General features: G+C 42.5%; 1 protein-coding gene across 4 annotated transcripts in view; it reads left to right on the top strand.

Annotated features, from left to right (window-relative positions):
- Positions 1–25,430, top strand: part of Syne1 (spectrin repeat containing nuclear envelope protein 1) — a 453,101-nt gene that overhangs the window by 283,317 nt on the left and 144,354 nt on the right. For 2 of the 4 annotated variants that reach the window (XM_035440411.1, XM_035440412.1), the window contains 6 exons: positions 839–1,021; positions 2,356–2,499; positions 8,632–8,826; positions 9,845–9,985; positions 16,741–16,908; positions 17,103–17,264. In XM_035440411.1, the coding sequence (XP_035296302.1) occupies positions 839–1,021; positions 2,356–2,499; positions 8,632–8,826; positions 9,845–9,985; positions 16,741–16,908; positions 17,103–17,264 (993 nt within the window). Of the gene's footprint in view, positions 1–838; positions 1,022–2,355; positions 2,500–8,372; positions 8,827–9,844; positions 9,986–16,740; positions 16,909–17,102; positions 17,265–25,430 lie in introns of those variants that run through there. The other 2 variants (XM_035440413.1, XM_035440414.1) reach the window with 2 other exon arrangements.

Genomic DNA, 25,430 nt, shown 5'->3' with positions numbered 1-25,430 from the left:
GGTCAGTCATCAGAATTCCTGCTTGGCAATCACAGGATGAGATCCCCAGAACTCTTGTTAAAAACCTTAAAATCCCAGCACTCGGGAGGCAAAGGCAGGCAGATCTCTGTGAGTTTGAGACCAGCCTGGTCTCCAGAGCGAGTGCCAGGATAGCAAAGCTATACAGAGAAACCCTGTCTTGAAAAACAAACAAACAAAAAGCCATCTTAAATAGACCCCAGCACTTGGGAGGGAGAGGAAGACAGATAGATAAAGCCAGCTTGGTCTACATGAGTTCCAGGCCAGCAAGAGCTACAGAGTGAGATCTTGTGTCAGAAAAACATTAAAACAAGACAGGGGGTGGGGAGTCCTGTGCTTAAAATCACAGTGCAGGAGAAAAAGAAACTGGCGGGGGTTCCTGGGGTTTATTTGCCACTCAGCCTACCGTACTCTGTAAGCCCTCAGCCAGTGAGATATCATGTCTTAACATTTAAAAATATAACCAGCTATCGAATAATGATACCTGAGTTTGTTGTCTCTGACCTCCTTACACATGCACTATGGACCTGCTAATAGAAACTCAAATATAAATGTGCATTTCATTTACTCCCGCACTTATGAATACATTCATACTAGATACACACACACACACACATGCAATGATAATTTAAGATAAATGGGATGGAGGATCTATATTTTAAAAGTAGGATAATAAGAAAAATGTTTTCTATGCATTGTGTAAAGCATATCTTCCTTGCAAACTGTGTTGGCCCTGCAGCTACAATTCAGGAAATGTCTTTGTTTATGCCATGTATGATGAAATTATGGAAAGCTTAGACCCTGATATCACCCCTTTCAGCATCTCCTGTCTGAGATGGAGTCACTGAAGCCGAAGGTGCAAGCTGTGCAGCTCTGCCAGAGTGCTCTCCGGATCCCCGAGAACGTGGTCGCCAGCCTGCCCCTGTGCCACGCCGCCCTGCGGCTGCAGGAGGAAGCCAGTCAGCTGCAGCACACCGCCATCCAGCAGTACAACATCATGCAGGCAGGTGCAGCTGTGCTACCAGCTCAGCCAGCCAGGCCATGCCGGCAGGCAGAGCGAGTGCACATGAGTCATGGGCTGCTTTTCTTAGCATTGTGTGGGCTCAGCCGTCCAAACACCCAGAGTGCTAACTTTGACAGTCTGTTGTGGTTACATAAAATCAGGAGATTAAGACCATCATGTGGATCACCCACAAAAGCCCGAGGAAAGCTCTCTAAAAATTATCTTCTAGTGAAAATTATCTCTTGGTGATTTTTTTTTAATGAAGAATGACTCATGTACATTGATTTTGTATGTGGTCGTATATGCATCTGAGAAGAACCTAGGTTTGGTGATATGGGCTTGCTGTGCTATATTATGCAATTATTATCACGTTTCAGCCAATTTGTGCATTTTCGGGCCTACAAAGGATATCCAAGCATAGCTCTTAATCTCGTGTGGTAATAAGAGAAAAAAAGCATTTCCGTGAAGAAATAATGCCGCCTACTATAATCTCTCCTTTTAAGTAGTACTCACCTGCCTTGCGAATAATTATATATCATTAAAACCACAGTGTTCATCTGACCAACCATCTTTGATCATTCATTACCTTGTAATTTGTTACATCAGAGCCCTGAGGCTACAGGTCATGCTTGATCAATATTAACTGCTACAGGAGCTCTTGGCTGGTGACTTGTTATTCAACATTGTTTTAAATTTTGCTTTGCATTTTTATGTGTGGTATATGTACATGATTGTGAGTGTGTGTGTGTGTGTGGGGGGGGTTATGTCCATGTCCATGTATGTGAAGGCTTGAGGCCAACACTGTCTTTCTTGATTGCCCTCTACTTTATTTTTTGAGACAGTCTTCAGTTGAACCTGGAGCTAGTAGATTTGCTTAAGCTGACTCACCAGTGAGCTCCAGGGAGCCTCCTGTCCCTAACCCCTCACCCCTTAGTGTGGGGGTTACAAATGTGGCATTCTGTTTTAATACTGGGGATTTGAACTCAGATCCTTATGCTTGCATGGCAGTCACTGAGCCGTTTCCCCAGCTCATTAGTCAAAAAGGAAGCCTATTGTGTTGCCTGCACTCTGTGTTTCATCTTCTGGACAATCTGAGTAGGCAGAACAGAGAGGCTCCTAACTTCTCATCTGTTTTGATTGCATTGATAATTTTATTATAATATTTTTTTAAAGATAAGTTTGATGTATGTAAGTGAAAGTTGACAATCTGTGCCATCTAAAAGACTTTACCCATCTCTTTGATTCCTGGGCACTGGAAGACAGAAGGTAACGTTAGTGGCAAAGCCAACCCAGTAACTTTATAGAACAACATATTCTCATTTTCTCTTTTAAAGGAGGCTGTGGTGCAGTATGAACAGTATGAACAGGAGATGAAGCATCTCCAGCAGCTCATAGAAGGGGCTCACAGGGAGATCGAGGACAAACCTGTGGCCACCAGTAACATCCAGGAGCTACAGGCTCAGATTAATCGGCACGAGGTGAGACAGAAGGGCAGGCAGCTTCATTTAGTGGCTGGAAGAGAAGTACTCCCTGCCCCATTGGGAACCTGCTTGATTCCTGCACAGCACTTTGGCTGTCTTTGCATTTTGAAGGTTATTCAGTAACACAGGTATTCCCCTGCATTCTGCAGCCTCTATGAACTGTCCATGACAAGTCTCATCCAGAACCCCATACATGGGAAAAGTTCACGAAAAATGCACGAAGCAGTTAATTCATAAAAATAGTTCAGTTCTTGATTTTAACACCTTATAAGAAACAGCCATGCTCACCGCTCTACTGTGTTGTCTGGCTTCTTACAAAGGGTGGCTTCATATAACAGAGAAAATCACTTGTCCACTGCTTAGACTCCTCTCTCAAAGGTTGTTCCTCCTTGTCTCTTCGGCATCACCACGACCTTGACTCCAGACACATTCCTTGCATATCCCTGGTCTCAGGTCTCACAGCTCCAGAGTGACCAAACCCAGTGACATTCAGCAGTGGATTTCTTCTGCTGGCCTGTCATTTCCCATTAGGTCAATTGACTCTCCCTTGGGACTGACTCTAAGCTCCACAAATTTTGGTGGGTGACTCAGAGAGGGGCATCTTACTCCTTTATGCCAAGGACAGACATTTAGTTTGCCCTTCTGTCTGCTCTTCTACCTTTATCGTAAGCCCAGTCTTTCTGGCCCCAGTATGGAAGTAAATTTACCAGAGACTGAAATGTTCCCTTGAAGCAAGGAAAATCTCATGCCTGCTTTCCACACATGAGTACATGATTTCTTGACATGGTATGCCAAAATAGTGAATGCCTATGGTTTACAATATCAATATTCTGCTTATATACCATCTTCGAGCTGTGTCTTTTACTCACTGGTAATGAGTAGTGCCAATTTTTGAAATTAATGTCTACATGGTATATTATATATTTGCCATATATTATTTTATTCTTGTTTCATTAGGTCCAAATGCTGTTTACCCAAATATCTTTATAACTTGTCTAGAGTAACATTAGCTATTACTAAAGCTTATATTTTGGAGATACAACTCTCTTGTACAAACCTATGAGGGTTGGGTTTTAGTTTTTGTTGTTGTTGTTTTTGGTTTTTGGTTTTTCGAGACAGGGTTTCTCTGTGTAGCTTTGGAGCCTATCCCGGCACTATGGAGACCAGGCTGGCCTCGAACTCACAGAGATCTGCCTGCCTCTGCCTCCTGAGTGCTGGGATTAAAGGCGTGTGCCACCAACGCTCAGCCGAGGGTTGGGTTTTAATTGGGTTTTTTTGGGGGGTAGGGTGGAGGCAGTGGGGGCTAGCCTCAAACTCCAGATTCTTCTGCCTCAGACCTCAAAGAGCTGGGATTACAGGTGAATGCCTTCACAATAACCAACCTAGAATATGCTTAAAAAAAAAAAAAAAAAGGAAGGAAGGAAGGAAGGAAGGAAGGAAGGAAGGAAGGAAGGAAAGGTCATCATTTATCAGATTCAGGAAGGTGACCTTGGGGGGGTGGGAGCCAAGGGGAACTACAAAGTCACACATGCAACAGAGCTCATGTGGGAGGTTTATTTGGGAGAGGTGCAGAGGCAGCTTCTGAGTGGGAGCAGAAGGCAAGAGAGAGAGGGGCGGGAAGGGCTTGCCTTTTATAATGAGGTATAGTGCATGTGCTACTTGGTGGCTGTGGTAGCGTAGCTACAGTGTCAAGTCTTGGCTGCTACTGATGATGTGATGTGGTATGTTCTGTTAGGTCCCTGAGAGCAGGCCAGTATAAATGCCTGAATGCTAACAGGAAGGAAGGAGGGAGGGAAGGTTATTTACCATGCTCAACAACACACCACAAGAAATACAACAAAACCCACTTTAAGAGTTTTATTAGTAAACAGTAGGAAGAGGGGGTGCATGCAGACCTGTCTGGAAGAAATGTGGCAAGAGAGGAGGTGGGTTGGGCATGTTTGCTTTTTTTGTTTGTTTGTTTGTTTTTGTTTTTCAAGACAGGGTTTCTCTGTGGCTTTGGAGGCTGTCCTGGAAATAGCTCTTGTAGACCAGGTTGGTCTCAAACTCACAGATCTGCCTGCCTCTGCCTCCCGAGTGCTGGGACTAAAGGCGTGCACCACCAACGCCGGGCTAGGCATGTCTGCTTTTAAAGGTCACTTAGGCATGCATATGGGGACTTACGTAGCCATGCCACACATACTCATGATTTCATGGCCACACTGTGCATGTGCATGAGGCCCTGAGATGCTGGCCTTTTGCCTGAGTGCTGGTTGTGCATGTGCAGCCAACCCTAGAAATACTAACACCTGGGGTGACTAAGCATTTTGGCTGAATACTGATGGGTGGGACCCAGAAATGACAACCTGAAGGAAGGAAGGAAGGAAGGAAGGAAGGAAGGAAGGAAGGAAGAAAGAAAGAAAGAAAGAAAGAAAGAAAGAAAGAAGGAAAGAACAATATAAGGCAGCTACTTTTTAAAAAGTGACCTCTTGCCTGGCGGTGGTGATACATGCCTAAATCCCAGCCCTGGGGAGGCAGAGACAACAGGTGACTCTCTGAGTTCAAGGCCAGCTTGGTCTACTGAGTGAGTTCCAAAACAGCCTCCAAAGCTATAGAGAGAAACCCTGTCTCGAAAAACTAAACAAAACAAACAAACAAATTTTAAAAATGTGACCTCTTGAGCTCCCAAATCCAGTGCTGGTTAAATTCAGTACTTGGAGTTCAGATTTTGACGACTTTTTAAAATTTTTGCACTGTAACAGACTGTGTAAGAGACATCATCACAAAAAGAGGAAGGTAGCTCAAGACATGACTGTCCAAGGTTGCAGAGCCACTTCTGTAGAATGACTAGTAGACTCAGATAGTCACCTGCCTCATCCTGCCACGGGTTCTCCTCATAGTCCTGTCTCCATGTTGACATTTGTTAGCTGCCTCCTGTGGCTTGGAGGATGTCTCATATAAATAATGACGTTGTAGACACACATGGAGGTCATTGTGCAGAAAAGACAAACACAGGAAGTGAAGTGTCGAGTGAAGAAAGCCTGAGTAGTATTAACATAAAAATCGGGATGTGGGTGGTTTCCTGTATTTTCTGACTACTTCTATTGAATTTCAGTTTTAACGGGTCTGATACAGTCACAATTGCATTCTTAAGTTGTTCTTCTTTTACCCTTTGAAAATTTCAAACAGCACATTTCATTAGAAAACCAAAACCAAAACCCCAGCTACTTTGAAGCCATGGCTTCTTAGCTTCTCTAACAAAAAATCCATGCTCCCATGGACAGGGGTCTGCCCACAGGGACTCTTTCTTTGGAGGGTACATTGACCCTGAAATATCCACCATTATAGTCATTTGTAGAAATTCCTAGTCCAATTTAAGATATGCACACATATATTCTTTTCTGAATATTCTTTTCATTTCCCCACCGGGTTTCGTGTTAGTGGATTGATTCAGTCATGAGAGGCAGGCAGGTTTCACAGAAGAAAGTTCTGTAGCCATGTGGGTTGACGACAGAGAACAGGCTCTGACCAACCAAGTAAATCCAAGTCCTGGAAGTGCTAATCAGAGCTGCATTTTTAACAAAGACCACAGATGGCTTTTATACATGCTAAAGTTGAGACTGTCACCTTGGAGAAAGGTGCTTCCTATCAGCAGGAGCTTGCCTATGAGGGAAACTGTCACCTGTCTTGTGGCCACTCAGTGGGCAAAGGCTGTGTCTAACTCTGTACATGGACTTCATGAGATACCTGCACTTCACTCTTGGAGGCCAGGCATCTAGAGAAAGAAGAAAGAAAGAAAGAGAGAGAGAGAGAGAGAGAGAGAGAGAGAGAGAGAGAGAGAGAGAGAAAGAAAGAGAGAAAGAAAGAAAGAAAGAAAGAAAGAAAGAGAAAGAAAGAAAGAAAGAGAAAGAAAAAGAAAAACCAAACCTTAGATCTAATTAGGTATTTTCAGCCACAGCAGTGGCTACTTTTTATGACTTCTGCTTTCTAAAACACTGGTTTTAAAAATTCCTAGTGTGAACTTTCAGTTGGGAGGGCAGAAACAAAGCAACAGTAACAGCCTGGTGAGAGAGAGAGAGAGAGAGAGAGAGAGAGAGAGAGAGAGAGAGAGAGAGAGAGAGAGAGTGTGTGTGTGTGTGTGTGTGTGTGTGTGTGTGTGTGTAGTGTATACCAGCATTTTCTAAAACCTTAGCACTTAGCTTCGTGTGTTGGCATACACCTGTAATTCTAGCATCCAGGCTAAAACAGAAAGCTTGTGAGTTTAAGGGCAGATGAATCTACACAGCAAGATTCTATCTTTCAAAATACTCTCCCCCTCCTCCCACCCCCAAGGAAAAGGAAGACAAAAAATTTGATGTTCAGTGTCTTACCTCAAAGGGAATAAGAGATAGCTCACTCTTGTGCCAAATTTGAATGACCATGCTTGAGGAACATGGATTCAAGTGCCCCTCCTATAACATGCTACACCGTGGAAAAGGATTGTATTACAGCTATAGAACACACCAAATGAAAGAAAGTCCTGAGTCAAGGTATTTTTCAAGATCCTTGGTGGGAAGCTTAGACAGGTGGCTTACAGAAAAGCCAAGAAACCTCTTCTATAGGTTACAGATGGTATCTGATGACAGGCCTAGCTTTGCATTGTCAGACCTTAGCACACCCCCAAAGGACTTACCTGATGTCACCATTAGAATAGGCCAGACAGGAATGGATACTAGGATATTAAGCATTAAGGGCATGAAGACAGTGTGACAGTGTGTGATCATTTGTCCCTGATCCTGCAATAGTCCTTTGAAGTTTCTTTTTAGTTTCTTTCTTTCTTTCTTTCTTTCTTTCTTTCTTTCTTTCTTTCTTTCTTTTTTTTTCTTTTCAAGACAAAAGTTTCTCTTCCTGACTGTCCTGGCACTCGCTCTGTAGACCAGGCTGGCCTCAAATTCACAGAGATCCGCCTGCCTCTGCCTGCCAACTACTGGGATTAAAGGCGTGCTCCACCGCTGCCCAGAAGTCCATTGGAGTTCTAATCAACCAACCTTGTGGCATCTTTAGGATGGATGCAGCTTTTATTCCAGGACCTGGATCCCCAGTCACAGAAGGTTCTACACAAAACACCAACTGACAAGCCCCTTAGGCAAAGGGGCCAAACAAACACAAGGAAAAGGAAAGGAGAGCAATTCTGTGCTTTTATCTTACTATTTCAGTACATACATTTTTTTCAATCTGTTAAGCATACAAACAAATGTTATTCTAACATTTCCTAGTTCTAATTTTTTAAAAATGCAGGCAAGTTTAGCTGTAATACTTAGAATCACCACACTCCAGGTACTGATCTGTAGTTAACCCTTTTTAGGAGCTGGGGTATGTCCAGAATATATTTACAAAAAGCTTCAATTACATATCAAAATAATATTTTTTCAAGAGCAAAATGAAATTAGAAGGCATCAATTTGCACAGTCCTTCAGAGCTCTACTTTGAAATACGAGAAACACTTGAGGTGTGACCTGTCTGCTGAAAAAGCATAGGCTGAATAGACATATTTAGGAGGTCAGCCAGCATATAAATTAAGACATCAAGACTGTACTTTAAGGGATCAATTCTATAGTTTGTTACAAATTAAGGTATCATAGATTTCATATGTAATATTCAGAAAAACAACGGTCTTGGTCACGGGAGCCAGCAGGCAGTTTACTTTGTGATCCTGTCTTAATGACTGCCACCTCTTGGATGTAGTCAGCATAAGAGCTGAGCATTGCATTTTTTTTTTTTTTTAAGTTTTAGTCATCACATGACCTAATTTCCATGGCATGAACCATCTGGTGAATTTCAGAGGCTTCAGGTATTTTTTAAAAAGTTGCCAGCTCCTCGTGTTGGAAGTTCATGATAGCATAAGGGTCTCCTGTCGGCGCCCAAATCTCTTCTGCGCGACCCATTTTCGCAGCGCAAGCTTGTCTGGGGAGCACTGTCTGGAGTTGGGCTGGGCTGTGCTGTGGTCTGGCTCAGCTGGGCTGGAGGTGCAGCAGCCGGCAGCTGTAGACCGCCTCTGCTCGGCGCCGGGCTCGGCTCTGCCTCTCATTGGCTCCCGGCTGCAGGAAGATGAACGCCACTACTGTTTCCTTTTGATGCTGCTTTGACACAGTGGGGGAAATGTTTCCTCAGGAGCTGGCGCAGAAAATCAAGGGCTACCAGGAGCAGATCGCCTCTCTGAATTCCAAATGCAAGATGCTGACGATGAAAGCCAAGCATGCCACCATGCTGCTGACCGTGACCGAGGTCGAGGGGCTGGTAGAAGGGACCGAGGACCTGGACCGTGAGCTCCTCCCCACGCCTTCGGCCCACCCCTCCGTGGTTATGGTAAGGATCAAGTCTGCCTGCCCCTCCTGCTAGCTTTGCTCTTTGGACTGGAGCGTGGCTAGTGGTGGCCCTAGGGGCATAGCCACGCTTTTTTAAGAGACTAGCTTTGAGCTTTCTAGATTTTAATTTGGGAGCTGTTTCCTTTATTTGCAGAGGCAGCCCAGGGGCCAGAGCTGATCTTTAGCCCCGTACACAGTGGCAGTTGGAACTGTTAATGTTAGATTTAGAGTCCAAGATCCGCCCTTCATTCATGTGCAATTTTGCAATAATACTGACCCATGACATGCTTGATTTTAAACACAATTCCTTTACACCACAGACACGTGGGAGGCATGACACATATATTTAACTGCTTTCCAAGTTGAATATGTACATGTATGCATGTACCATATGATTAGTAAAAAGTATAAGAAAAGCTATTATGAAAAAAAATAAGGAAATTGAGAATTCAAAAAAGTTTAGTTTGGGCTCAAAAGAAAGAGACTTATTTAATCTTTTATACCATTTTTCAACGAAAATACACCGAGTGTTTTGGTAACTACAGTGTCTTTTGATGATGTATATTTTCCTCACCTATGCCTCAGGTAATATGTAACTCAACCCAAACCCACATGGTTGTGTGTGACTTTAGATGCATTTGTCTTCCTAGGATACTTGGAACTTAAGATGTCACAGTAGACGAAGTTTTATATCATATAGTCTTTTCCTTGCTTAACTCATGATTGTTTATTTTATAAAGACACCAAAATAAAAATAGAGACTTTTAAACAGTGCGAAAACTCTTGACTGTGACGCACAGTCATGGATCTCTGTTTTAGAAATAGTATTAACGTCATATTCACTAGAAGAATATCGTACTTTTAAATACTAACTCAGGGTTAATAAGTTAATATGTAAATTAGCCCCAGTCATCCCAGTCTTGTGTAGATAATGATGTCCTGAGCCATGTCTGTTGAGGTTTTTGTGCTAACATAACTAACTGATTTTTATGTCCTCTGGGCTAAATTTTACATGGCAGATGACTGCCGGTCGCTGTCACACTTTGCTGTCACCTGTCACTGAAGAGTCTGGGGAGGAGGGAACCAACAGTGAGATTTCCTCTCCACCTGCCTGTCGCTCTCCATCACCTGTGGCTAACACAGAAGCATCTGTTAACCAGGTACCTCCACCCACTGCCCTTTCGCTACGAGCTCCACTCTGGCTGGATACAGTACTCCATTTTCCATCCTCATTAGGCTGTGGGTGTGACTCTCTGGCTTCATTGAATTTGGGTCCAGGGGCACATCATTGAGTCACATCAATTATGATTGTCGAGTGAGACCACTGGCCCCATATGCTGCCACATATCCTGAGCTACTGACAGTGAGATGAACAAAAATTAATTCATGGAAATTATAGCCCACTATAAAGAAAAAATTCATTCATGAAAACTAAAGCCCGAAGAAGGTTCCTTTGAGGCCTTATGGCTTCCTAAAGCAATCACAGGCATGGGTTACTGAATCCTAACAGAGAACATAGTATCCTAAAGCAATCACAGGCATGGGGTACTGTATCCTAACAGAGAACACAGTAGTATGATTGATGCTATGGCCCAGTTAACATACATTGAGCACACTGCTAATGCTATGTCCTACTTTAAATAGAAAATCTTGCATTCATATGAGACTTTTATTTTCCAAAAAACAAAAATGAAGATGAACCTTGACAAGGTGGCATTTTAACATATCTTATACTAAATATAGCATATTCTAAGTCATGTGTCAAAGCGTTTAGTGATACACATTTGATATAAGCAAAAATACTTTAGCCAAAACACTTAATGCTTGATAAGTGATGATGTATTTTTTTTAGCCAAGACAAATTTTGACAGATTTTAATGATGTTGCTAGGAAGTTATGTAACTGCTCGAGAGCTGAGACAATATTGAGAGGAAGCACTAATTAAAGCAAACATACTGCACTATAAATCTACCACATTGCTTTTAGCTTAAAGCCAAAGGGCTGACCATGCACTTCTGTGATAAAGAGAACAACTATTCAAATAAAAAGGGGTATAACATCGATGATACCTTTAGATAATATAAGAATCCGTTGGTAATAATTGACATAGTTCTAGGGAAGTGGTTTTTTTGTGTTTGTTTTTGTTTTGTTTGACAGGGTTCTCTGTGTAGCCCTGGCTGTCCTGGAATTGCTCTGTAGACCAGGCTAGCCTTGAATCAGATATCCAGCTTCGGTTATAGAGTAAAAAGGTCCCAAAACTATCAAATCACAACAGAACACCTCTGAGCAGGCAGAACAGAAGAGTTTCTGTCTTACACTCAGGACAGAGAGGTCAACAAGAAATAATGACTTGAGAGTAGTAGGAGGAAATTAACAAGGCAAAAGGAGAAGCTCAGAGCTCCTTGGGAGATCTGGGCAGCTGCTTCCCAAGTTCTCAAGTAAAAGTATGAATTACTCGTCCTTCTTCCTAGAACTGTAGTCAGCTGATTGATTATGTAATATCCTTAACATTTTCAAGTACAATTAATACTGATCATGAGACACATATTATGGAAGCATATGATTTTTGTAGTATTGTCTGTTTCTGTACTACATATTGAAATACACTTTCTTTTTTCTTTCTTTTCTTCTCATTTATTTATTTATTTATTTATTTATTTTGATTTATGAGACAGGGTTTCTCTGTGGCTTTGGAGGCTGTCCTGGAACTTGCTCTGTAGACCAGGCTGGCCTCAAACTCACAGAGATCCTCATACTTCTGCCTCCCAAGTTCTGGGATTAAAGGCATGTACCACCACCACCCAGCTGGAATACACTTTCAATGCACATATGTGTTATATCCAGTATGTCATGACAGAACACATGCACAATTTCTTGTTACTGATTGGCATCAATCATAATGCATTGTGACCTCTTAAACTGAGGTAGGTGAGACTTCCTGTGACTTGGTTTTTAACATGTCTCCTTGATCACAAGGAAATTTCAGTTAAATCACTTTGGTAGGCAGACATCCAGATAGAGTAGTATGTTGTTTTTTTTTTATGAATTCATTTACATATTGTATATACAGTGTTCTGTCAGCATATATCTCTTCAGGCCAGAAGAGGGTGTCGATCTCATTTCAGATGGTTGTGAGCCATCATGTGGTTGCTGGGAATTGAACTCTGGAAGGCCAGCTAGTATTTTTAACCTCTGAGCCACCTCTCCAGCCCCAGGGCAGTAAGTCCTATTAACATTCTCATTGGTAGTCATGACCTTCCTTGGACTAAGGCAGACAGCTTGAGTTGGAAGGCACTATGGCATTGTTCAACCAAAGCAATCCACAAATCTCATCTGTTGGCCACATGTTCCTCTTGTACAGTATAAATCAACATGATTAGAAACTATGATAACTTGGGCAGCAATGCCCTAGATTTCAAAATTGGTTTCGGGGCTTCAGGAGCTTCTGGAGTGTGCCCTTCAGCTCCAGTTTACAGACTGCCAACGCTGTACAGAATGCACACAGTCGTTCAAGGAAGAGCTGGATATAACTGCTTCATCACATCACATCCATGGTGGGAGAGGCTCTGTGCTTGCTCTTTCTGTAAATGGATCTCTGTTACATAACAAACAGATTCCCCCTCACAGTCAGTGTGTTCCCTCTGCTGACTGCGAGAGAGGAGAAACACGGAGGCGTCCTCAGAGTTTGCTACAGTCTTCTCCATCCCCTTAGACTCAAGCTGTGACCTGGATTCCATGGAAGAGTTGAGATAAATATTGTCACACCATTGACCTCCAGGTCAGAAGCTCCATGAGGTCACAGCACTTCAGTGTCCAAGCTGATTGTCCCTGGGATGTTCCTCAACTCCTCATGTATAACTGGAGCTTGATGTCAACACAAAGTCACCAACATTAAATGAGATGTTTAATCACCACTACTTTGAAGACTAGAAAACCGTGGATTGAACTGTAGCCAAATATGTCTGGATTTATTTCCTCGGTTATCTTAGACACATGAGCACCGAGACTCTTATTTTTAATGGTGATTCCTCACTATACCAAGTATTGATGACAGCAGTTATTTTGTAGGGCTACTTAGTAATTTACTTAGTGGTTTCTGGTAGTCTGCCTACAACAGACCCAAGTTACTCATATACAAAAGATGAAAGACTTTCAACTCCTAAGAAACCAGTTGTCAAATGTCAATAGCCTTGAACCATATACACATAAAGCCAACAAAACTTTTTTTCTTTGGGTAACAAATTGTATTCTAGCTTTTTGGGGGCCTTCCTTATTTATAATGGACTATGTAACTGAGGATTTTTATCATATTTACAGCCAGGCTTTGATCATTTATGTTGGTGGCAGTAATAGTTCATCGGTCCCACCTTACCCTACATTCCAAGACTCCTGCTGATCACACTATTTTCTTCTACATAGACACACACACCAAGAAATTATTTTTCAAATTAGGGAAAGTAAGAGATTAGCACACCAGCAATAAGAGAGAACACTTATATATATAACCCTGGTAAAACATAATTTTTATGAAGTGTTCATTATGGAATTTCACACTTATAATTTCAGGACTGTGGTTGACTATGGGTCGCTGAAAGTGCTGAGAGTAAGAACATGGGCATAGATAAGGGTGACTACTGTATCACTTCTCATTCCTATAAAGTTAGGTACAAGATTCATTATGCACAGCCCCCCCACCCCCACCCTGCTATTTGCTGGACACACAGAACATGCTCAGAATGAAAGACCTCAGAATTATGACAGTTATTACAGAGTTCACAAGTTTGTGAGTATTGGTGGTTTTCAACCTGTGGGTCACGACCCCTCTGACAATCGAATGACCCTTTCATAGGGTCACCTAAGACCATTGGAAAACACAGATATTAGAACACATAACAGTAGTTATTATAAGAGTCACAACTTTAGAAAGTTGTGGGAGAGATCTTACTAGGTACTTGTGGCGCTGACCATACCCATTTGGGCCTGTACAGGTGGGTACAGGGCCTGTGGTATTTATGACTGAGCCTGTGGGATTTAGGACTGAGGAGATGCCAGGCTCCCTCTCTTGGTGTTCAGGTGGGGTCTCAGAGGACAGCTAAAATTGGATGCTTGGAGCGCTGACCCTGGGTTATTGGTTTCTCATGTGATTTCTCCCCAATAAAATTAACCTACCCCGAGTACAGTAATTATACTCCAGCATGTGAGAACCTCTGGGGTAAGGGGAAGCAGACTCTGATGGGAGACCACAGAGGCAGCAGGTGAGCCAGTGGTTTCAGGTCTGTGTGAGACCCTGCCCCATTAGCTGTAAGGGTATGTGGAGGATGCTAAGATAGGAGGAGGAGGCGCTTTCTCAGGTAGAAGGGACCCCATGTGGGAAACTGTGGAAGCAGAGAGAGCACGAGCCACTGTGGCAACTGCAAAGGGTTTCAGTACCACTGGAAAAACATAGATTGGGAGGGGATGTGGGACTCACACGATGAAGGACTGTATAAAGGAATTTATGCTGCATGAATAAGTCAGGACTTTATCCAGAAGACAACAGTGAGCCATGAAAGGAATTTAGCTAGTAGTTATGTATGGAACTCAGGATGGAACATTCTAGATCAGAGGACACAAGGGAAGTGTGTGTGTGTGTGTGTGTGTGTGTGTGTGTGTGTGTGTGTGTTGGAGGGTAGGTATTGGTTTTACCTTCTTGTTGTTGTGATAAAATGCACCAACAAAGCAACTTTTGGGAGAGATGTCTTATTTTGACTCACAGTGTTCCAGAAGGATCTGGTCCATCATAGAGGGGAGATACAGTGGCAGACAGGTAAGGCATGGGCACAAACAGAAGAATAGATGGTCACTTCATGTCTGTATTCAGGAATCAGAGAGAAAACAAGAGGTGGGGCTGGCTATAAAGCATGCATTATCTGTGTGTATTATGTATACACGACTTGTATATGTATTATATGTGTTTTCTATGTGTTTTGTGTAGTGTATGTGTGTCATGTGTGCCTTTTATGTGTGTGACATGCACATGTATTAATACACTCTGGTAAGTAAATTATGATTAATCAAGAAAGGAAAGAGGGAAAGGAAAGAGGAAGAACCAGCACCCATGTTGCCATCTCATCAGTAAACGTTAGAGACTTGGCTGGAAGCTTCAGGAACAATGATAAGATGGATAGAAGGCAACATTCACTCTCAGTGTTGAGAATGGATGTAGCTTGTTCCAATTACAGAGTGTGGGAGGAAAATCCAGCTAGAATTGCAAGTGTCCTACCCCAAGTCTGATGCAATTCTGGTGCCTTACCCCTTCTTCTTGACTGAGACAGGCCACCCCCACCCCGCCACCCACACCAGACTGCTTCCTGCTATTATGTTTTCCCAGGTGACTGTAACCTCTCTTCACAGATTTTTCTCAATACATGATTAGCAGCAAGACGCAGTGTTTTAAACTGCCATAATTACCCTCAATAGCACAGCTGCAAAAGTTTTAAGATAGCAACTGACATAATACAAACACTGCTCCTAGTTTTCAGATTCAGATAAGTGTATATAAAAACCCTTGAACACACCGGGACTGGGGAAAAGGTGCAGACCTTGGAGTGCCTTCCATGAGTGTGGGTCCCCAGCATCTGTGTAAACGCCACACATGGTACTGCACATCTGGGATCCTGGCCCTAGGAAGGCAGAGATGATGGATCCTTGGAACTCAATGACCAGCCAGCCTAGCTAGATCAATGAGCTGATTCAGACCCTGTTTTGAAAAATACGGCAAAGGCTGATCAAGGAAGACACCCAAAACCAACCTCTGGCCTCCACATGCCAGTGCATACATGGGAACACACACATGCATATGTACCACACACAATACATGCAATGTTGAAAAAACAGAAAGCACAATTGTGTCTTGACATAGGAAACTACATCATAAATCAAGAAATACATACAACACGTATATAACACAAGAAATTAAAGAGTCCAAATCATGAATTTTCAACATGGACTTTGCTAATTCCTCATGTACTTTTAGGAAATGAATGGACAGGTCTTTTTAATTTTGTTTTGTATATTTCCCACCATTTAATATTTAAAATATTTATTTTTGTGGATAATCTGGACTCATTTGAAAAATTAATAATGTCTAGTTTCTTTTAAGACAGTCTCGTATAACCCAGGGCTAACTTCAAACTTACTATATAGCTAATGATAGCCTTAAACGCCCAACCCTGCTGCCTCTACCTAGATTTAATCTTTGGAACAAATCCTTTCAACAGGTATTCAGAATGTTAGTCAATGTTTGAACTATATTTGGGGAACTAGAATGAGCGGATCTCATTTTCTTTCTATACTGGTTCAGTGCAGGTATAGTAGTTAATTAGACGTATACTAGCCAAGTAAAGGTGCCTAATGAAATAAGATGTAATGGCTGGGTAGAGGTGTACCGGTTAGCTGGAGGTATATTGGTTATTTGAGGTGTACTCGTTAGCGGTGTGCTGGTTAAATAGAGGTATGGTGGTTAACTAGAGATGTACTGGTTAATTAAAAGTGTGTTGGTTAGCTAGAGATGTACTGGTTAAACAAAGGTGTGCTGGCTAATTAAAGGTAAACCGGTTAAATAGAAATAAACCAAGTAAGTAGTAGTTACTGCTTGAATAGTTTGCATTACCATTTTACCAATATAACAAAAGAAGGTATTTTGGCAATTTGAAAGGTTGACATGCTTGATTTCTTTTCATATTGGTGAAAATATGAAAGCAATTGTAATGAACTTTGTTATTTTTTAAATCTTGCTATAAGCATGTCCTAATCTGAGTTTGTAGCATCCAACAACAAAAGCAAATCTTAGTCTTTTCCACTGCATGAAGAATAGCTCCCAAGGCATGCCGAGCTCGCCTTTCCTTCCCACTCCGACACTGTGCTCTCCACCCAGGACATTGCGTACTACCAAGCCCTGTCCGCCGAGAAGCTGCAGACAGACGCTGCAAGGATTCCCCCCAGCACCTCTGCATCCCAAGAGTTGTATGAGCCAGGACTGGAGCCTTCAGCGACTGCCAAGCTGGGTGACTTACAACGTTCCTGGGAAACCTTAAAAAACGTGGTAAGCCTTTAAAATGCCAAATGATCAATCTCCCCAGACACCCATCTCTTTAGGTATTGTCTTATGAAATACATGCCGAGTTACACATCTAAGACACAGTCAGAAGCCCTTGGGTAAAGCGGTGAGGAAAGAAATGTCACAACCTGCAAGATAAGAAGTAGGAAGCCGTTGGTAAGATCCCCTTTCTCATTCAGATCAGTGAAAAACAGCGGACTCTCTATGAAGCTTTGGAACGTCAGCAGAAGTATCAAGACTCTCTCCAGTCTGTCTCGACCAAAATGGAGGCCATGGAGATGAAGTTAAGCGAGAGCCTCCAGCCCGGCCGGAGTCCAGAAAGCCAGATGGCTGAGCATCAGGTAAAAATAGCAAGCTCTATGACTTCAGCTTCCTGTGTGATAGTGTGCTCTGGAGTTGGCCTGTCAGGCTCCTGTTGTGGAGAGGAGAGTGGTAGTTCTTGTTGGATTTTAAAAGGTGGGAGTTGCTGCCACTCCTTCAGGGTGGGGATCCAAGAAGGAAAAAGACAAAATCAGACCTGGACTCTACTTTTAAAAAGCTACATGCATTGACATTGCTTTGGGGCTTTTCTGATATGAAGTGTGTTTCTTTACAGTTGCCAGATTGCCTTCCTTTAGCTATGAGCCATTGCTGTAAGAATAAATTATGTTCCCAGTCGGCCTCTTCTGGGAGTGAGCCTCAGGCTTCAGTGAGGAGTTCATTTTGTGTTGTTCTGACTCTAGTCATTTTTAAAACCTTATATAACAGAAAAAGTGTCAGATTTATGTGGGAAAAAAAGAGCTGATTCTGTTCTTCTAATTTAGAAAGATGTGGTTAATAATATATGCGCTCAAAATTAGTGCTAAGACACATACATGAGGCGTGGGCACTGCCAATGAGGCCCACATTGTAGAATTTCCAACAGAACATGGTCAGTACTTTAAGGATACGTATATGGCAAACCTGGAGCCTAAGGATGTGGAGACCTGTGCTTATCTCTGTGCTGAGTCAGTGTGACATAGGAATGTGCTGCCTAACTCTACCCAGGACCCTGGAGCCCGTAACAACTCTCCAAACAGCAAAGAGGAAGAAAGGTATCTTTAGATGTTAACTAGGCCATAGTCCAGGTATGGTGGCTCCTGCTGCCTTTGCATAGAATCCAGGTTGAGTTCCTAGCGTACACATGGTGGGTGGTTTGCAGCCATGTGCAACTAGTATCAGGGGATCGAATATGTTCTTCGGGCGTCTGTAGGCACCAGAAATAGCAAGTAGTGCATTTGGTACATGCAGGAAAAACAGTAATACACATTTAAAAAAATGTAAAAGAAGCATAAAATCTAGGTGTGTGGCCCACACTGATAATTCTAGCATTCAGGAAGTGAGGGTGCAGTTTGAAGCAACTGGGTCCACTTAGGGGGTCCCAGTACAAAGCTGAACAGGATTTGGAGAGGTCCTCAGTCGTCAAGAGCAGTTCCTGCTCTTCCAGAAGACTCTAGTATGGTTCCCAGTCAGGACTAACCATCACTCCTGCTCCAGGCCTCCTCAGATACCCACACACGTGTAGCATACACTCACACAGAAACACATGTAAACATCAATAACCAATAGAATATAAATCTTAGAAAGAAAATTTTAGTAGAAGAAAGACATAAAAGTGCAGGGTGATAGGCATAGCTGTTAGAGACAGCACAATTCATCAGCTTCTTAAGCAATGCTTTAGGGCTGTGGCTGTAACTCACAGGTAAGACACTTGGCCAGCATGCCCAAGGCTCTGAGTGTTATCTCCAGGATGGACAGACACATGCACACCGTCCCCCCCACACACACACGCACACACTATAATCTTGGACTTCCTGGGTTGCTCACATCTGCTGTCAAATATAAGTGCTTTCTTTTGTAGTCTGTGGTTTTTCAGTATAAGATAAAAATGCACACAATTCATCTAAAAGTGGTGTATTGAGAAATAGCGGTTTCAGGCTTTAGAAACTCCTGAAGATAGAAATTAAGAACATGGGAGAGGTCTATTTTAGACCCTCTTTTGATAAACTACTTCTCAGACACCTTAGATTTTCCACAATCTGCCAGGCTTGGGAAAATGGCAATAAAGCCATAAACTTAAAACTAACCTTTGGTTGAGTAGATGGAAACAATCATGAAGACTCTCAGACACTCAGGTGACTAGCAATGTTGTTTTCCTCTGACCTCCACCCATATCCTTACTAGACCATTGCTACCCTCCAAACATCCCTTTTAGGGGACCTCAGTGTCACAGTCTTTTCCTTCTGCCGATGTCACCTCGTTCGCATATGAAGGTTTCCTTGCACACTTTGTTCTTCAGAGTCCTGCAGTCCCTTCTCCCCTGTTGTCTCCAAATTTGGGCTTCATGGTACTTGGAGTAGAGTTTCTCTCCTTTTGAATACAGCTCTGCAGGGCAGCTTTGATGGCTGTCGTGTAAATGTCTGCTTCCTTTAAGCATCCAAAGATAATATAGGATCTAGGGGCTGTATAGGGTAACTTGAGAATCATACATATTATTGAGAACCAGTGATCTTAGAGAAGTTTTAAATAGTTTTATTCGATCTACCTTCAAGTTGTCTTTTTCTCTGTTGGAGGCTTATCATTCCTGTAACCTAGGTAACTGACTACAGCTCCCCCGGCTCCCCCACTGGCCCTCTCAGGAGTGATGCACTGCAAGAAAACAGGGTCATGGTGGCCAGACCCTACAGTTCCTAACAGAACAGGCATATTAGCTCCAAACAGCACCTCCCTATCCATCATTATTAGTATGAAAATGCAGACTGTACATGAAGTGTCAAAGTTAGATGTCTATTGGTGTGACGAAACACCAGGACCCAAAAGCAAGTCAGGAAGGAAGGGGTTGTTTATTCAGCTTATACTTTCACAGCTGTGTTCATCACTGAAGGAAGACAGGACCAGAACTCACACAGGGCAGGAACCTGGAAGCAGGGGCTGATGCAGAGGCCATGGAGGGTGCTGTTCACGGGCTTGCTTCCCGTGACTTGATCAGCCTACTTTCTTACAGAACCCAGAACCACCAGCCCAGGGCGGGTGCCACTCACAATGGGCTGGGCCTTCTCTTTTGATCACTAAATGAGAAAACGCCTTACAGCTGGATCTTCCAGAGGCATTTCCTCAGTGAGACTGCCCTCTTTCAAATGCCTCTAGTTTGGGTATCAAGTTGACATAAAATGTGTCAGCACATGAAGCAAAATTGCTGTCTGAGGATTTCATAGAGAAAACTCAAAACTAGACATTATCATTTTAGGTATATTTTTATTATTCATTCTTTGAGGATTTCACACATGTGTTCAATGCATTTTCATCGTATCTACCCATACTCAGCCTCTAACTCCTCAAAGACCAGCCCCCACCATGTCCCCCTCTCATCATTATGTCTTCTTTTCAAATCCCACTGAGTCTGGTCAGGCCTGTCCACATGTGAATGTAAGGCCACCCACTGTAGCATGGACAACTTAACAGGGGTCACTTCTAAAAAAAAGAACAGATTATCCCTGCCCTTGATGCCTTCAACTGCCGAAGTTTCTCAGCCATAGGAGGGAGGATCTTTGTGAGCCCCTCCCGATTTGTGCTGGAGTTTTGACTGCCTTGGTCTTGTGAGTTCATGAATGCTGAAGACCCTGATGTGTCCAGCAAACACTGTTTCCTAACAGTGTTTCTAATCTCTTTTGTTCTTTCTGCTTTGTGCTCTATGCTATTCCCTGAAGTGTGTGCCAATGTATATATGTGTATGTGTGTGTGTGCGTGTGTATGCATGTGCGAGTGTGAGAGTACATGTGTGTGTTTATGTATATGCATGTGTGTGTACATGCCTGTATGCATGTGAGTGTGTGTGAGTATATGTGTGAGCATGTGTGTGTGTGCACATGAGTGCTCATGATTGCCTATACATGAGTGTATGTGCGTGTGTATTCTGTCATACACACGTGTGTGTTTGTGTGTGTGTGTGTGTGTGTGTAGAGGAGATAGACATATAGATGTCCCATTTAGAACTATTTAGGATTGAGCACTCCATAGTTCTCTGAAAGCCGAGAAACTAAAATTGCAATTATTGCTAAGTATTATGAATCAGAAAGGCACAGTGTAACTTCTCTTGCAACTGAGGTCATCACATGACTTTCTGTCCTTTGCTATTACCAAGGACAGTGCCTCCTATCTCCATAGAGAGGAGACATAGCTGATTCAATGATGTAAGCAAGCCAGACACTGAGGCTTACGTGGCTTATTAATGGTCTAATGGAGTGTGAGGAGACAGAGGGAATGCCTAATTCGATACAATTCTGCATCTACCCACAAGTCTAGATTTCCCTGTTCAGCTTTGTTCACTTTTCAATGTCTGTCTTAAGTTCTACAAATTCTGGGACAAAGCTGCCCAAATGAAAAGCTAATGCCAACATACTATCTAAATCTGTTCTTGGCGTCTGGAATGCTCTTTCGTTATAGGATTTCTATTTCTAAATTCCAACTGAACAGTGGTGGGAAAGTCCACTGTGCTTTTTACACTTTGAAAGAACTGACAGAAGGGCTTCACTTGTTACTGACTTCCCAACGATCTGTCAAGGTTATTTCTTGTAAACCTCCTTTTTACAAGGAGCCTCTAGAGCAGGGGTTCTCAATCTGTGAGTCATGACCTCTACAGGGATCATATACCAGATCTCCTGCATATTTATATTACAACTCATAACAGTAGCAAAATCACAGTTTTGAAGTAGAAACAAAACTAATTTTATGGTTGGGGGTCACCACAACATGAGGAATTGCGTTGAAGGGTCACAGCATTAGGGAGGTAGAGAACCACTGCCCTAGACACTTGTGTCAATGTATCAGCTTGGTTGGAGCGTCAGGCCTCTCTCTCTCCCATTAGGATCTCTATGATGTGATGGGTGCAGGCCCATCATAGGCTGGTGATCTGTGTTTGAATGTTTCACCCCTGTGGTTGGGATTTGATGTCTGAGGACATCTGATGTTTGGAGGCATTTGGTGTCTTTGCCACAGTCAGCTCAGTGACAGGTTTTAGGAAGAGTTCTGAGGCTCTTTTGCTGCAACAAATAGATTGTGGAAAGAATTGTGCTCAGAGAGATGGTCCTGAGAGTCAGAACAGAGCCACTATTCCCTTTGGTATTGAATAAACATGAGTTACACAAGGCTCTACTATTGAAGGATTGGACATTCAGTGAAGCTCCAAGTATTTATCTTGTATTAAAATATTAGTAGATGTGTGTCTTAATGGGACTTGGTGTGATTTTCTATAATTTATTATGTATATATTTATACACATATATTTAACATGTGTACCGATCCAATCCTACCTTCCTCACCCTCCCCCTTTCTCAGAACTTCTAGTAATCTCTAGCCACTTGTCTAACTCTGTGCCTGTTGTAAGGATAACTCTTTTCAGCCAGCCACCTGCTTCCGCCACCACGTTAAGACCCTCAAATAACACACAGAGATTTATATTAGTTACAATGCTGCTGGCCAATGACTAAGATTTCTTATTTTCTAGCTCTGTCTTAAGTATCAACCATAACTATTAATCTATTTATTACATAAAGACTTATAGAGGATGCTGGCGGCATGCATCCGTTCTTCTCGGGATCACATGGCAACGACTTCCTTACTACATTTCCCAGAATCCTCCTTGACTCCTAGTCCCACCTATCTTGCTTCTCTATTGGCCAACGGTGCTTTTCTCATCAACCAATAAGACAAACACATACACAGAAGGGCTTCTGCCATCAGCCTGTCATTCACATGCCCTCTTTATCTTTACAAGCCAGAAACCCAAGAAGATTTCCTCTCCCTTTCCCTCTCCTAATTTGCATCAGGCACTATGGGCCAGCTGTTGGTCATGAACTCTTCTGAGAATTATGGGGCTGAAGGTGTGTTTGACACAGCAAAATTAATTAAAGCATACAACATTTATGGCATTCCTCTCACACAACAGCCACCTCTATCTGTTTCTAAAACATTGTCATCAATCCAAATAAGACCTTCCCCATTACTGAGCTTGGATCCTGGGCCCGAGGTTGGGAGGGAGAACTGCCTTAAGGGTGCAGAACTGACAGACCCCAGGAGCCAAATCACCTTGTTTCTTACTGAAGAATGCTTAGAGAAGGAGAGAGTGAAGGCAGGGACTTCACTACACCCCCGATCAGCCAGGTCTGCTGAGATGTAATGAGGAGTTGTGTTTTTCTCTCTGGTTGTTTCTTGTATGATCCAGACATCAACTCTCTTATGAGTTGGAATCAATTCATTTTCATGTGTTGAACACCCTAGATCAACCAAAACACTGGCTTTTCATAAATACACAATCTGAAAGCCTGTTGTAACTGGTGTGAACCCCCAGCATGCTGTAGAGACAACAGATACACTATTGTGATCTATAGGAGAAAGGGGGAGGGGAGTAGATTAAGTGACATCAGGCTGGTACGGGGAGAGTGAGTCTGAGAGCTGGAGTAATAATAGTAGTGGGTGGAAGGAATTGTTATGTATATCTGTGGGAAAGAGGTAGGGAGTGAGGGGGAGTGAGGGGTAGGGAGGATGAGCATGGTTCAAAACTGCACAAAGAGGAGACACAAAGAGGCCAGTCTAATTATAGAGGATCTTATACAGTGTGAACAAATAATACTGGCTTTATATTGTTTTGACGATTTGGTCTCCAACAAATGATCACAATATAATGCATGAAAATACTTTAAATGAACAATAAAGAGAATCGGTCTATAAATTCAATGCAATCGCAATTCAAAATCCATCACCCCCAAGGCTGGGCATGATGGCCTGTGCCTGTAATAAGGCCGAGGATTGTACGCTCAAAGCCATCTGGGCTGTATGTGGAGACGAAATCTTAAAAAAATAAACTCAAATGCAGTATGTTTTAAATATATTGCAAATACAATAAAATCATATCACCAAAGAACAGAAACTCTAGTGGTGTGCTGTGGTGAGGTCTCACAGCCCCAGAATTTGGGGCACAGAGGCAGGAGAATCAGAGGTTCGAGGACATCCTCTTACATAACAATTTAGAGGCCTTGTCGATGTAAAGACCCTGTTTCAAAACAAACAAACAGTTCCCTCAAGGACAGGACAAGGTGGCTAAAGTTGAAGACTTATCTTACCACTTAGAGCATTTGCAGCCTTCCTAACACCGAGACCCTTTAATACACTTCCTCGTGTTGCGGTTGTCATAGTTGAAAAACCAGTGGGAAGGAGTCACACCATACAGCATGGAAAGGTTTATTGAAAGTGGAGAGAGAAGGGGGCAGAGAGGGGACAGAGACTTGTTCCCGAGGACAAGAGTGACAGAAGAGAAAGAGACTGGAGGTGGGCAGGGCCCTTTTAAAAGGGAACATAGTGAATGTGCACAGGTGGTGCTCTTAGTGGCTGCAGCTGAGGGCGTATCCTAAGGATCCTAAGGGCAGGCCAGTACAGATGCCTAACAGTGATGAGCCCCCAACCATAAAATTATTTCATTGCTACTTCATAACTGTAATTTTGCTATTATGAATCATAATGTAAATATTGGACATGCAAGATATCTGATGTGTGATCCCCCCCCCCAAAGGGGTCACAGCCCACAGGTTGAGTGCTGTTAACTTATAGTATTATAGTATGAAGTTAGCATTAAAAAGAAAACACAACAAAAACTCTTTTTCTTTTTTTTTCTTTTTCTTCTTTTTTTTTTTTTTTTTTTTTTTTGATTTTTCGAGACAGGGTTTCTCTGTGTAGCTTTGGAGCCTATCCTGGCACTCACTCTGGAGACCAGGCTGACCTCAAACTCACAGAGATCTGCCTGTCTCTGCCTCCCTATTGCTGGGATTAAAGGCGTGTGCCACCATCGCCCGGTCACAACAAAAACTCTTAAGGTGATGCTGACTTAACTACCTGCAGTGAAGAGGTTTTTCTTAATTTCTATATAGATCGTTTATAAAATTAAATAAATTTCTCTTTGATGTCATGATGATGCCAGGTTGCTATAAAGTTTCTTAACACTTACTTGTTCTTCATGTTTCTCATTATAACCTCTCTAAGCTTTTGAAACCTAACGCTATTCCATTAATTATACCCCAGGAGAATTATTTTATCTTTTGTTTGTTTGCTTTGATTTTGGAGGTGGGCACCCAGAGCTTCATGCACGCCAAGCCCTAGTTCAGCCATTGAGCTGCTGCTTTCCTCACTCAATATTCCTTTGGAAGATGACATACCATATCATAATCATGACACAGTAGGCAAAGTTTTCTCCAACAAAACACCAAAATCTGTAACTATTAAGGACAAACATTGTTCTGTAATCAAATTAAAAACTGTTGTTTCCGAGAAACCCTGTCTCGGAAAAACCAGAAAAACAAAAACAAAAACAACAAAAAAAATGTTGTTTTAGTAAGGTGTGGTGGCCACTCCTTTAATCCCTGCAAAGGCAGGTGGATCTCCTTGAGTTCGAAGCAAGCTGAGGTTATTTCAGTCTGCATAAGTGAGTTCCAGGACAGCTA

This window comes from Cricetulus griseus, chromosome 2 (assembly GCF_003668045.3).
Source record: "Cricetulus griseus strain 17A/GY chromosome 2, alternate assembly CriGri-PICRH-1.0, whole genome shotgun sequence".
NCBI classification, from domain to species: Eukaryota; Metazoa; Chordata; class Mammalia; order Rodentia; family Cricetidae; genus Cricetulus; species Cricetulus griseus.
The sequence above is the reverse complement of the archived record's forward strand: the minus strand, read 5'-3'. Positions and strand labels throughout refer to the sequence as shown.